At 39.0% G+C, this 12,885-nt stretch overlaps 1 protein-coding gene across 1 annotated transcript; it reads right to left on the bottom strand.

The window, feature by feature from the left end:
- Nucleotides 1–5,376: 5,376 nt before the first annotated feature.
- MELLADRAFT_63975 (uncharacterized protein) lies at nucleotides 5,377–6,765 on the bottom strand (the record flags this gene model as incomplete). Its single annotated transcript, XM_007411123.1, has 4 exons — nucleotides 5,377–5,904; nucleotides 6,016–6,380; nucleotides 6,436–6,574; nucleotides 6,679–6,765. The coding sequence occupies 4 exons, from the start codon at nucleotides 6,763–6,765 to the stop codon at nucleotides 5,377–5,379; spliced, it is 1,119 nt and encodes a 372-aa protein (XP_007411185.1).
- Nucleotides 6,766–12,885: the final 6,120 nt, after the last annotated feature.

Consider the following 12,885-nt stretch of genomic DNA (forward strand, 5'->3'; position numbering starts at 1 on the left):
AAGATATTGCAAAGCTCTTCCCTCAGGAGGGCCCTGAAAACAATCAATGTGTAAGAGTAAGAGTGATGATCATTGGTTGAAAGCGTAAAAGTTCCAATCTTACTTCTAGAAGATGAGGGGCAATTTGATTGATAGGCCAGGACATTGATGAAGACAAATCTGTCTTTCAAAGGCAACATCAGCTGAGAATTTCTATGGAGAAGAATGGCTACGCACAGGATGTTCTTGCAGATATGGCCATATTGAAAATCTTTGCATGTACACTCTGGAAATTTGCCAGCAGAAACCTTGTAGACCTATTGGATTGGAGCAAAAGAAGGTAAGCTAAAGATCAAAGCGCGTTGAAATGGAGGAGAAAGATGTACCTTGAAAGTATTGCCACATATCACAAATCTTTTTTCCAAAGTGCCAATGATGGTAGGAGAGCCTAGAAGAAAAATGCTTTCTTGCTTGACCCTTGCAAGCCGCTCTTGAACTGCCTGTGGATGGTCAAGGAGGTCATCAGAAAGCATATTTATTCAAGAATTGTGGAAATTGAGATATGACTAACAAAGGGACAAGAGGATCTTCATCTTTCTGCTCTTTTCTCATCTGCTGCCTTGGGAGATTTGAAGGTTTTGCCTTCAAGGTGGGGGTTGTATCTTTTGTTTGTGGAAGCATGATGAGACATGTGGTTTGAAAAATCAAGATGTGAGATGTGTTTATTTTTAATTTCTCTTTACTTTGCCTTTTACCTCTGCCTTTTACTCACAACATCATTGTTTTACTTCTTCCTGACTTTCTTGATCCCTGTTGACCGCAACTCACTCTAGCATTTTTCTGACCATTCTCTATTTCACCATAAATTTCAATACTTCAATATCCTCTTCACTGAACTCTAGCTGCTCATCAATCCATTCTTTTGAAATCTAGCTGCCAATTGGTCTATTCTTTTCTAGCAGCATAGCCTGATCCCTTCCTGAACTCTAGCTGCCAATTGATCTCATCTTTCCAATCCATCTCATCTCTTTCAATTGCTCTCTTCACTGCAACCTACCTCCTTTCATAACCTGAGTGAGTTAAGCAAGCCTTTACTGCCTTCTTTGCTCCAATGAACTGTGACTAACTTTCTTTAAACCACGCAGCCATCATGCCATACAGGCTTGCGGCAATAGTTGAGCGTGGCATAATCAGTGTTCCAGTGGAGTTAGTACCCACCTACAACAGCCCTACTGCTTCATCAACACAAAAAGCCCGAAAGGATGATTTTGATTACTTCAAAGCTATTCAAGCACAAACCTACAAAGACCTGGACAAAAAAGCTTTCTTGGCTAAAGTGCCCACTCTCTTAGAGCTTCAGACTTGTATTCACAGCCCCCAAGTACTTGGATCTGGCAGGCCAGAGCCTCCCACTGACTCCATACAAGATACATGAAAGATTCAGAAGGATTTCAAAATGACTTCAACATAATATCATGTGGGGCCATTTGCCTGTCCAACCATCAAAAGTCCAATGTCATCATATGACATCAAATCTGTACACACCTGCACCTTTATTCACAGAACAATGATATATAGTCTATTAAACTTTATCATGTAAATTGACTGAGTAATTGAGGTTTGAAAAAAAATCACAGATAAAAAATACTATCTTTGTACTATACATACAATTGGGATGTTGAATATCTTCAATCTTTGTCAACATACATAGATATTAAATTTGATAATATTTTCCGCACTATGTTTCTCCACATTTCTGTTCCCTACAGCGTTTGTCAATGGGTAGTATTTTTATATGTAATTGCAGAGTATATACAGAAGTTGGATTTTCTGAAGTTCTTTGACCTTGAGGGAAATTTTGATGGAATGTCGGGCAAAAGTTAGGCACAAATAGACTGATATGAATGTAGATAATGATTTCCAAAAGTTTTGGCCATCAATTTATTCATATCCTTCCTAGAATCAACAAATCAAGGAAAGATTGGACTGCTCATGTAGAATTCACAATTACATATAGAAATATGCCTTTTGGACAAAGGCTGCCAAAATAAGAAATGTAGAGAAGTGTATTGTACGGTGGAATATGAAATTGATTTTATATGTATATTGATAAAGATATAAGATATCCAAGATCTCAGTCTTATGTATAGTATAAAATAGTATTTTTTATCCATGACTCTGTTTCAAACCTCAATACCTCAGTCAATTTACATGATAAAGTTTAATAGACTAAATCTTCTTGATCTGTGAATACAGGAGCAGGTGTGTATGGATTTATGATGTCATATGATGACATTGGAATTTTGGTGGTCAGACAGGCAAATGGAAGTAATTTGAAATCTTTCCAAATCTTTCATGAAGGTGTGGTAGTCTCTGGCCTGCCAGAGCCTAGTAGCTGAGGGATGTGATTGCCAATATGGCTGGCATGACAATCTTTGCTGGATTTATGCAACCAAGGATTCAGAGAAAGGGCAAGATTTCTTTTGCTACCATTGTTGGTTACATGAAGTTGATTAGAGAATGGATCACTCTCAACTTTCACAATGTGAAACCCAATGCATGTGACAAGGCAAGCTACAGGACAACTTTAAGAATGACACTTTTCTTGGGTCTTTCCCTGCTGAAGTTATTTCTATGATTGTCAGGCCCTGGGCTATCAAACAGTCACTCACATCCACAACTTCCTTCTCTTCCACCTTCACCAAAGAGGGGCAACGAACTGGAATGTACCCATCTCTCAACTCTTGACCATCAACCTTGCAGTGGCAACCGGTTGCCACGTTGGGGGGGTCACCTTAAGCCACCAGTATTTCAAAAATGAATGTCTTTTACATGAAGACATCATAATTACAGTCCAACCAACTACGCTCTCTATGGCTTGTTGTCACCAATATTCCTCAAAAGATATTTTAGCTTGTGTTATTCATGTGAAGTATGACAAGGGGTATAAAGAAGTGAACAATCCTGAAAATAAAAACACTGTCATGTTGAAAACCCTGGCGTTTGTCCAATTGTTTGGTTGCTGACTCATACCCTGCGACATGGACTGGTGGTTGGGTGGAATACAAAACACAATGTCTTGAACCATGCAGCCCTTTTGCAGGATGGACACGTCAAGTGGAAGTCACCTTCTTATCCAGCCATATTTGTGATGGACCATACACCTTATGGGTTAAAAATTGGAACTGCTGCAAGGATCAATCAAGCCTTGGAATCAATTCAACTGCTTCACAATATCTCTGGCTTGCTTCACTGCCTCACGTTTCATGGACTTTGTTGTGGGTTTGCCAAGGACAACACAAATCTGCCAGAACATCTGAAACACAACTTCAATCCCGAAGCCGTGCGTCTTGGCCTAAATCATTCTTGACAGGCTTTCAATAAGGGCACAACTGACCTCTACACAGGATCTTCCAAATTTGACAACACTTTGGCTAGAAATATCTATGCAAAGGTCAATCCGCTGGAGCTTGGGATATTCCACCGTCAAGGGGAATCATTGGAATCCTGCTTCCCCAACCAGAAGCCAGATTTAGCCACCACACCCAGATTCTATGGAGATAATCCATATGGCACAAGCATTGGCTGCTCAAGTGGATGAGAATTGTGAGTGCCCAGTCAACTCTCCCTTTTTGAAATGACCTTGCTGACATCCTGCCCATTGCCAGACGTAATTGCACAGGCAGATCTTAATTATGAGAAGTAGATGGAAAATCTGAGGTAAATATGTTGGCAGTGAGGCAACTCAGAAGGATTGGTTTCAAAAAAGGCTACAAAGGCCCCAAAGCTTACAGAGGCATCATCTTATACAGCCAAGGGATGCCCAAAGGCAGAATGTAGATACCAAACCTTTATGTTTCTTTCCTTGCCCGCCATTTTCTAAGAGAACATCAACCCCCAGACTTGACCCCACAGCAGCAAGAGCAAGCAAGGACGGACAAGGCCCCACATTATCACTAATCTCACTTGAATTGATGTATCTCTCCTCATTCTTAATGCTTTCTACATTATCAGGTACTGAAGGCTTGATCTTTTATCATCATTCATCAGTTTATCCAATGGATTTTACTAATCCAAAATATTATCGGAGTCATATTGGCCCTTTTCCAGCAACTCATAAAATCCATTAATGATCCCATGTGTATGGCTTTGACACATTTGACCCCAAAAGCACTCAATCTTTTGATTGTTAACGAATTTAGTGTAATTGTGCCGTTTGAACTTCTTCTAGACTGCCAAATACACAAACAAGAGTAGCATGGCTGGCTGCCATCTTGCCAGTCTTAGTGCCACAATCAGTGTCAAGATGTTGTGGGATACCACCATGGCGTTTCACCACATCAAAATAATATATATTGTTGTGCCAAGGGTTGCTATTTGTGACATGTACATATAGACCAAGCATCAATGAATCCGTATATTTGAATTACCCAGCTTTCACTACGCCAAATTGCAAATTTGCCACTAAGTTTAGAAAATTGAAAAGACGTAGAAAATTATTGAGAAGCTGGTAAGGGTCAGAAAAAATATGAAAAAATAATGGTTAGGCCCTTTGGTGCATTCCAATTGTCCGGCCCAACTTTTCATATTTTTAAAACCACAATCCATCAAACACTACACAAAATATAATATTTTCTGTGCAGAATATATGAGGAAAATATAAAACCTGACACACATAGATATTGAGCAGTCAGGAAGAGAGAGATAAATACAAAGAAATATGCATGTTGTTCCTATGGATGAGACCTGAGATTTGAGTATATTTTTGTATTTTGAGTGTGAAAACCATTGATTGTACCAACAAAAAACCTCCAGGATCATCAGATTACAACCTGTAACAGAGATTGGAATTTGGCTAATGGGTGACAAGGGCACAATTTGAATTCAACAATCCCTTATATATTTATCAATTTTCAGTCAACCCACTCAATTTGTAGTTCATTGGAAAGCCAAACTCTGTGACTATATCTTTCATTGAGACAGAAAATCTGTATCCAACTCCAAAGAGTATCTATGTGGCTATATAGGAGATAGTCTCAAAGACAAATAACTGTTTTTGTAGCAGAGCTACAGAGTTGATGCATTATCATAACATTTAAATGAAGTCCATGGCTTTCTGATGAGATAATTATCAAGTTTTTTGACCCAGAAGTGCAAAAGATATCCATTAGCCAAATTCCATTTGGCATGATACATCCAACTGACCATATATTGACTGATGGAGTATAATGACAAGCCCTAAGTTACAGATCTGGTGATTGGTACCAAATCGTCACAACCACTTTTTTGAACAAGTAGTGTGGTTGGAGAGGTGAGTATAAGCTACTTGCAAGACCCACATCACCTGAGTATAACAGTTGAAATCACTCTTAGCCAGAAGTGCAAAGTGAGGAAATCCTACTGATTCCAGGAATTACATTGCCTTTTGCTGGTTTTTTTGGAACACTTTGGCAGACCTTGTCCAGCAGGGATGTCTGGCAGAGGAAACCCTGAAAAAGCATTGCCTGCTTCAAAGAGTGACCTGCTTTCACAAAAGTTGACAAGGTCCCTTTCAATGGTGACAGCCAGTTCTACTTTAGACAAATCTTGATGATGCCAGTCACCATCACAGTTGCCAGAATTAACCGCTTCCCTTGCTGCTTCAAAACCTTGAGGCAAAGACATGGCTTCAATTGTATCTAGAATCAGATTTTGGGTATTGTTCCAGACAGGTTCTTCAATGGGCTGTTGAGTGTGAATGTGGTCTACTAGGGCAAAGAAGTGAGCAAGCTTCACAATGCCAAATCTTTTCACGTCATTGGGGTAAACCAGCAGCCCCTTGATCCCGTACACCAGGGAAGCAACAAGTGGGCCAAGAATATTCAATGCAAGGGTGCCAGTACCTAAATTGCTTGTGAGCTTCTCAAATTGAGTAATCAGCTGATCCTGTGAGCTTGTAGGTGTTTGGGAGACATTCTGGGCATGTTAGAAGCGGGCTTGAAGACTGGCAATGGTGTCAAAAATTGCGTAGAGACAACTGTTCATACGGGACATCACCTCCGTACACATATCAAGTGTTGCAGTTTGATCATTGTCCTCTTGAAGTGTGTGAAAGTGATGGGCAGCTTTGAGGCTGTTTTGAATCAAGGGATTTGGGAAGGTAGCAGCAGGCATGGTGTACAATACAGGTATGTGCTGGTTATCCATCCTGGCGTAGGTGATGGCAGCAACAATGATACGTACATCCTGATCCACCCAGTAAGTGGTGGGAGCGTAGAAAATAGTGAGCACATTTTGTACACAGGTGGTGCAGTATACCTCTTTGGCTTTAGCATCAGGCAAAACATTATTCAGAAGGGTGATATTGAACACATCTGGCTGTTTCCAGGGGGCTTCCGTATCACTCTCAATGAGCATCTTATCTGAAAAGAGTGAAATGTGAAATCAGCATGATTATAGGTACTTCATGACACTTACTTGGCTGTGTCTGAAGCCATGAAACAACTTGCAGTTCTGGCGGAACAATGAAGGGGTCTTCTTGCACACGTTTGAATGCACAGTCATTGCACATGTACCCTGAGTGCACCACCTCAGTTATTTTGGCTATCCTTGGCCCCTTGATGGTTTTGATTAATGTGCCTAACTTCACAATTCACTGTACATGCCATCCCTTCCATGACACCTATAAAGACAACTGTCTTGTTGAACACCCCCACATACCACCATCAACATCATATCACTGCATGATGCCCCACCCCAAACCCCAACATTGACCTCCTTCCCCGGCCCTTCAAGTTCTTGCCTCATGTTTTTTGTTGTGAGCAATTTCACTGTTGTGCCACCCTATCATGACATTGAAATTTTGTCTTGCAGTCTCTACACAAAGTACACCATCACCTAGCCTTTTGTGTGTCAATGAACACATATAGCATTTTTAGTATTATATGTCTCTCTGCACGTACTACCCTCACTTATTGTGTAACTTCACGGACTCTATCTTTGCAGTTCCCATTATATCCAGTCTTGTTGCCAGGCTGATGCACATCCCTGGTTTCACTGTTGTGGTGATCAGGATCAATCTGTACACACCCCATTATATTTTTCATTTTTATTTTTTATTTTTATTTTTTATTTTTTATTTTTTATTTTTTATTTTTTATTTTTTATTTTTTATTTTTTATTTTTTACTTTTTATTTTTTATTTTGTATTATTATTTGATTGAATTTTTCTATTTATATTTATACTGTATTTACTAATTATTACATACATATGATTATTAAATAGGGGCTTTCAAGTTCATATGTTTTTTGTGTACCTTTTTGAAATTTGGGCAAGTCTTTTGTAAAAGAAATCTGTGCAAAATCGATGTATTGTTAACGCATAACACCTAAAAAGGTGAACGCAAATTTTACAACAATTTGTAGCGCAAAAATACATCAAACATTTCAACTTGAAACCCCCTATCATGATTATTAATATTCTTCTTTAATTTATGTAACTTTTTTCTATTTTCATTGTTTGCTGTACTTTTCATTTATTTATTTATTATTTTATTATTATTTTATTTATTTTTTATTTTTTATTTTGAAATTATTTTTATTTCTATTTGAGTTCTTTTTTATGTTTTATTAATTTTTTGTTTTTTGTTTATTTTTCATTTTTTCATTTTTTTATCTTTTAATTCTTTTATCTCTTGTTTCTTTTTTACTTTTATGGTGTAGGAGTTATGTGTAGCTTAGGGGGTGTATGGGATATGTGGAGTACAGGCGATAAGTTTAAATTTTGAAATCATATGTTATATATGGATTTATTAAGGTGTACAGGAAAACATATGGGTCTTACTTATGGGTTTAAAGGTCAAATTTCGAAAATCCAACAACTCTACAATTGGGGGTGGTGATAAACTGGGGTGGTCAACTAGGACAACCCATATTTTGGATTTTTTGTGCATTTTTCAATCACAATTTACACTACCAACCATCAAAGTTAGAGTTCAGCTTGAACAAGCAAAGTTGTATAGCATCAAATTCTCTTTGTTTCTATCTCTTCAGAATTTTTGTATGTTTCCTAAATCTCATTATGTTTCAGCTTGAAGGGTAAATTGGCATCAATTTGAGTTTTTAAGGTAAACAGCTGAGTTTTAGTGCTGATTTTGAGCTTTACATTCTGTACATTGTTCATCCGTGTGAGCTGACTCTGTCAATTTTCTTCTGGGGGTTGATTGGGAGCTACTGTGTGAAAGAACTGTTTGAAAGGGGTTTTTTGTCCCACTTTCTCCCCTTGTGTGCTTTTGAATTTTTTATATGCAAGTGTATCTTTCACTACCTTTGGTAGTGTTTGAGTTAGCAAAAATCATCATTTGAATCAAGAATAAAGCTTAGTATCTTTTGATCATTAATTCAGGTAAACAACTAATGAGAATTGGAATTTTATCATAATAGACCCTTCATTTACTTCCAGTTAATTTCTTGTTGAGTTAATAACTCATTTACTCGTCGGGCATGTGCATGTGTCCTCCTAGATAGTCTTTCTTTGAATTATTATCCTCTTTTAGCCTGGCTCTTATCAATCCAAAGACTTGTAGGTCTTAAACTTAATTCATTGATAGTCATAGTCCCCGTTTAAGAAGTTGATTTCTTCTTTTTGTTTTAAGTCCTTCCATTCACCATTTCAAGACTTATTCATCTTGTGTGTGTGTTCTTTTCATCTTTCTTCCTCCCCTTCTTGGCTCTTTCAGCTGTGTTCTGAGAGAGTTATAAAACACTATAATCCTTATGATCTGCTTGAAAAGTAATTTGTTGGTCATAATTCAAAGTGAATGATTGATTGCTGACAGAAAGATTTTAACCAGAGTAGTGTTCCGTGATATTGGAGTAGCTTTGATACAATCCTTCATGAATGAATACCAAGTTGAGAAGAACACCAAAAAAAACCAACACAACCGCAATTTAGCTCTCCCAACAAGCTGCTGTCCCAATGTATTGTATTATAATCCGGCTCAGTTGGACAGGGAGCAAGGGATGACCCAAATCCCTTCTGCTGATGTGGACAAAATAATCAAACACTGATTCCCAGATCTAGAGAAAATGCTGTGTATATCACAAACAATCATGGACAACCACATCCAAGAAGCTGCCAATCAAATGCAAATAAAGACCAAAAGAGCCAATCTGATCATCACCCGGTGGGGCTGCAATACACCTATTGTAGCAGAGTCGTGTTGTCTATACCCAGACCTCTATGTGTTTGTAAATCTTGACACACTATGAAATGTGTGAAAGGGGCTATGGTGGTTTTTTCCAAAAGTTGTCTCAGTCTCAAAACGAGAGTTGACGTGTGTGAAGATAAGTCCCCAAAAATTCAATGGGAAATTCTTGTTTGTATTGATCTTACTTTCTCTCTCTCTCATGGTGTTTACCAAAAAAAATACTCAAATATTGTTGTGAAGGATTGGAAATCCATCGAGGGGTCAAATACTCTTCTTGAGGCAATTCATTTATGTTCATTCTTGCTTTTTGATGTGTATTGAATCTGTGAATCCTTTGGTTTAAACGGGTTTGATGAGATCATTTTTGACAGGTCACTCAATGAAGTACCTGACATGGCCATTTGAGTACATAGCTTGACATCATGATTTGAAATAAGATTTCCCTCAGACATATTAACAGCCCTTTGGTGATCATAATGTATTTTGAAGAATACCCTTCAAAACATATTATGAACACTATCAAAACAAAGCCTTTTAAGAGGTTCCATAAGTGGATTCACTCAAGTCTTAAGGGTGCTGTGCTGAGGAGGCTGCGTAGGATTTCGACAACATTCCCCAAAAGTCTACAACCCCCAAAACCAAAGTCAAAGTGCATATTGAACACAGGACAATTCCAATAATGTTGTAAACTTTAAAAATAAAATGATTAAAGTCAGTCAACATAGATATAAACCTAGTTATCTGCAGCAAGTATCATGGATGGTATTAATGATGAACAATGTCAATAAACAACTTATACGTCTGTATAAGTGATCCCAATAAATGCATGTGCTTTCTCTTAAAAGCATAATCAGAACTGGATGATTTTCAGTAAAAAAAAGCTTGAAGCATCCAACACTTTCAAGCAAAAAGCATCATAAGCACTTCATGCTTTTAAGTCAAAATTATCAAAAGAACTTGATGCTTTTGATGGGAAGCATATGAAAGGCATATCAATCCAAAGAATATAAACAGGGGTGCCTGAGACTGCCCTTGCCAATTATCCTTGTCACACATCTTTGTTAGAACCGCAGTGTGCCCAATAATAATACTGAGGTGTTCACTTCAGCATGGTTGGAAGGTAGTGTACCAAAATCAATAAACTCTACGTCATATCTCCTTGTTTAATGGCAGTGTGCCAATGATAATAATGTATGTGTACTTGTGGGGCGGCAGATAAGGTGCTTGAGTACCTCTGTGTGTTAATTTCTAAAGACCTCATTTCTGTCTGGGGTTTACACAGGAAACAAGAACAGGGAAGCAGATATCTTATCCAAACAAAAGGACAAACAATCCTCAGGAACCCTCGGCATCAGGTAACAAGGCAACACATGTACAACAAAACTGTATTCCTTTTCATTTTTGGTAGAGGGACTGCTGATTTGTGTGGATCAGACATTTCCCCAATACAAACCATCACCATGAGGAGCGTGCAGCACATTAGCAGCTTACATAGGGCTGGCTTCCAAACTCCCCAACCATGTTGCTGTCCACTTGGGTCTGTATCCATCTTGTTTGACTGGCAAAAAACCCAAGTCCAAACATGATGACAAACATTCATGTAAGTTCAAAAAGGACAAAACACCTTTTCCCCTTGAATTTTCAGCTGACCACCAAGCCCTGAAAGGAAAACATGTAAAAAAAGTGAGCAACCATCTTTGATCCAATGGAAATCTGGGGATTAACATACTTGCAATCCACCATCTGGCAGTGAGACCGCATATGTCCTTCTGCAGAAGTTTCACCTGGGAACACTTCACCTTGGTACATAATGAATATCCAGTGAGACCAAGCTTGAAGGGTCTGGGAGAGTAAATCACTATCCTCCAAGCTGAATTTCAATTTCTAGCCAACATATTTCTTTGGTGAAACCTTTTGGAATTTCTTCACTGCCCATGGTAATCAGCATATGGGGATGTTCAAAACTTCTCAGATATCATGAAGCAACAGAAAACTTAAAAGCCTCCAAGACATTGGATTTCTGCAATGTTGGAAGCATGTAACAATGAAAAGCCATACTCACCTTCCCAGAATGACCCGCTACAAATTCTTGAAAGTCATAAGTAGTTTCCGTGCTTGACAATTCATCTGTAGCTCCTCTAGATAGTTCAAAAGTGAGTGATTCTCCATGTTTGCTAAGACATTGAACAAGGATCCCTCAAAAATGGTTTGCTGCCAAATTCTTCGGACACACTTGACCGGTGTGGTTTGCTCAATTCAGAATTAAAGCTTACTCACCATGTTTGACTGATATGCCAGTCTGTCGGATTGTGTGGAACAACAGATCACTTTGCAAATGTGATGTCTTGCTGAGGGGACCTATCTCTGGAATGTTTGCTACACATGAATTGCAAGAAGGACAACATTCTTCCAAATGGGGGCACAGCTGGAATTGGCGCAGGTATATGGAGATGGGCACAGCCACTCCCAAACTCGGAGATCCGGAAGATTTTTTTCGGAGGATTTAAATCCAGTAGTAGAATGCATATGTCAACGAATTCAATCATCAAAGACTTCAAAATATTGAAGCAGACCAGAGCCTAAGATGTCAGACAGCATGTTGATGTTGCCAACTATGTGGTGGCTGATATCAACACTATCTGATTCTAGGGGTCCAGAGGTCCCGGTATTGGCTCTAAACAGTGGGTGGCTCTCATTGGCTTGGATGAAACCACCAGGCATGAGGGCCCTGACCCTTTTGAAGAGGATCCTGAGATAAAGACACCAAAAGGCTACATATCTATACCCACAGTAGGTTGTGTTGTTACTCTTGTAGAGTAAGACTCATTGAAATTGCAGTCAACCAGTCATATTTGTCTTGAGGGACAGTCTGCAAGTACACCCCTGGGGTGAAAATCAAGCTGATGTTGTTTTTGGTGAAGGGCCCTGTGAGGACTTTTTTTGGGCCTTTGCGTCCACATGAATTTGAATTTGATCATATGTCATGTGGTATTTTGCTACACCCAGTCTGAAAAATTCATTGGAAGAGGGAATATGTCCATGGATACATTGAAGGATACATTTAACACAGGTTCTTGGAGAAAAACTTCAAGCCATTGTTGCAAAAGGAAATGATGTTGTCCCATGCATCTCTAGCAAAAGATACTGGCCAATCAGGTGCCTGAGTGTTGATAACTCTGGAGTATGCTTTGACCCATGGTCTGTGGTAACTGATTTGGGTGTCCCAGCAATGATAGGTTGAGTAGTCATATTGACAGCACAAGACACTGGACCTAAAATTCCTATAAGTGGAATTCAAGCACCCTCCAAAGTGTTGGCGGCACCAAATTTCTTTGATTCTTCACTTTCCATCTGTCTCTTTTGGCCCCATATATTTGATTCATCTCTACTAGCAAGATTGCCCTGTTGTGTGCTGAAAGGACCCAAGTTTGTGAAACAGGAATAGTTTGATGAGGTGGGGTTCATCTTTGGGGGTTGTATATAGGTTGATTAGATCCAAGGATAGATCCAGGTGATGATAGATATTCTGCATTGCATCCGGGAGTTTCAACAGGCAAGCTTGTGAGACCCTCAAAAGGCATACACCACCAATGCAACAGCGGGTAAGCAGCGCTACATTGCGCTGCAATGTAAACACAGTGACATTTTACTACTCACTGGCAGGCCAGTGAGTACGTCCAGCTCAATTCAATCTCAATGTTTGGCCTAGAGGGGCAGA

Source organism: Melampsora larici-populina (genome assembly GCF_000204055.1).
Source record: "Melampsora larici-populina 98AG31 unplaced genomic scaffold MELLAscaffold_23, whole genome shotgun sequence".
Classification (NCBI taxonomy): domain Eukaryota; kingdom Fungi; phylum Basidiomycota; class Pucciniomycetes; order Pucciniales; family Melampsoraceae; genus Melampsora; species Melampsora laricis-populina.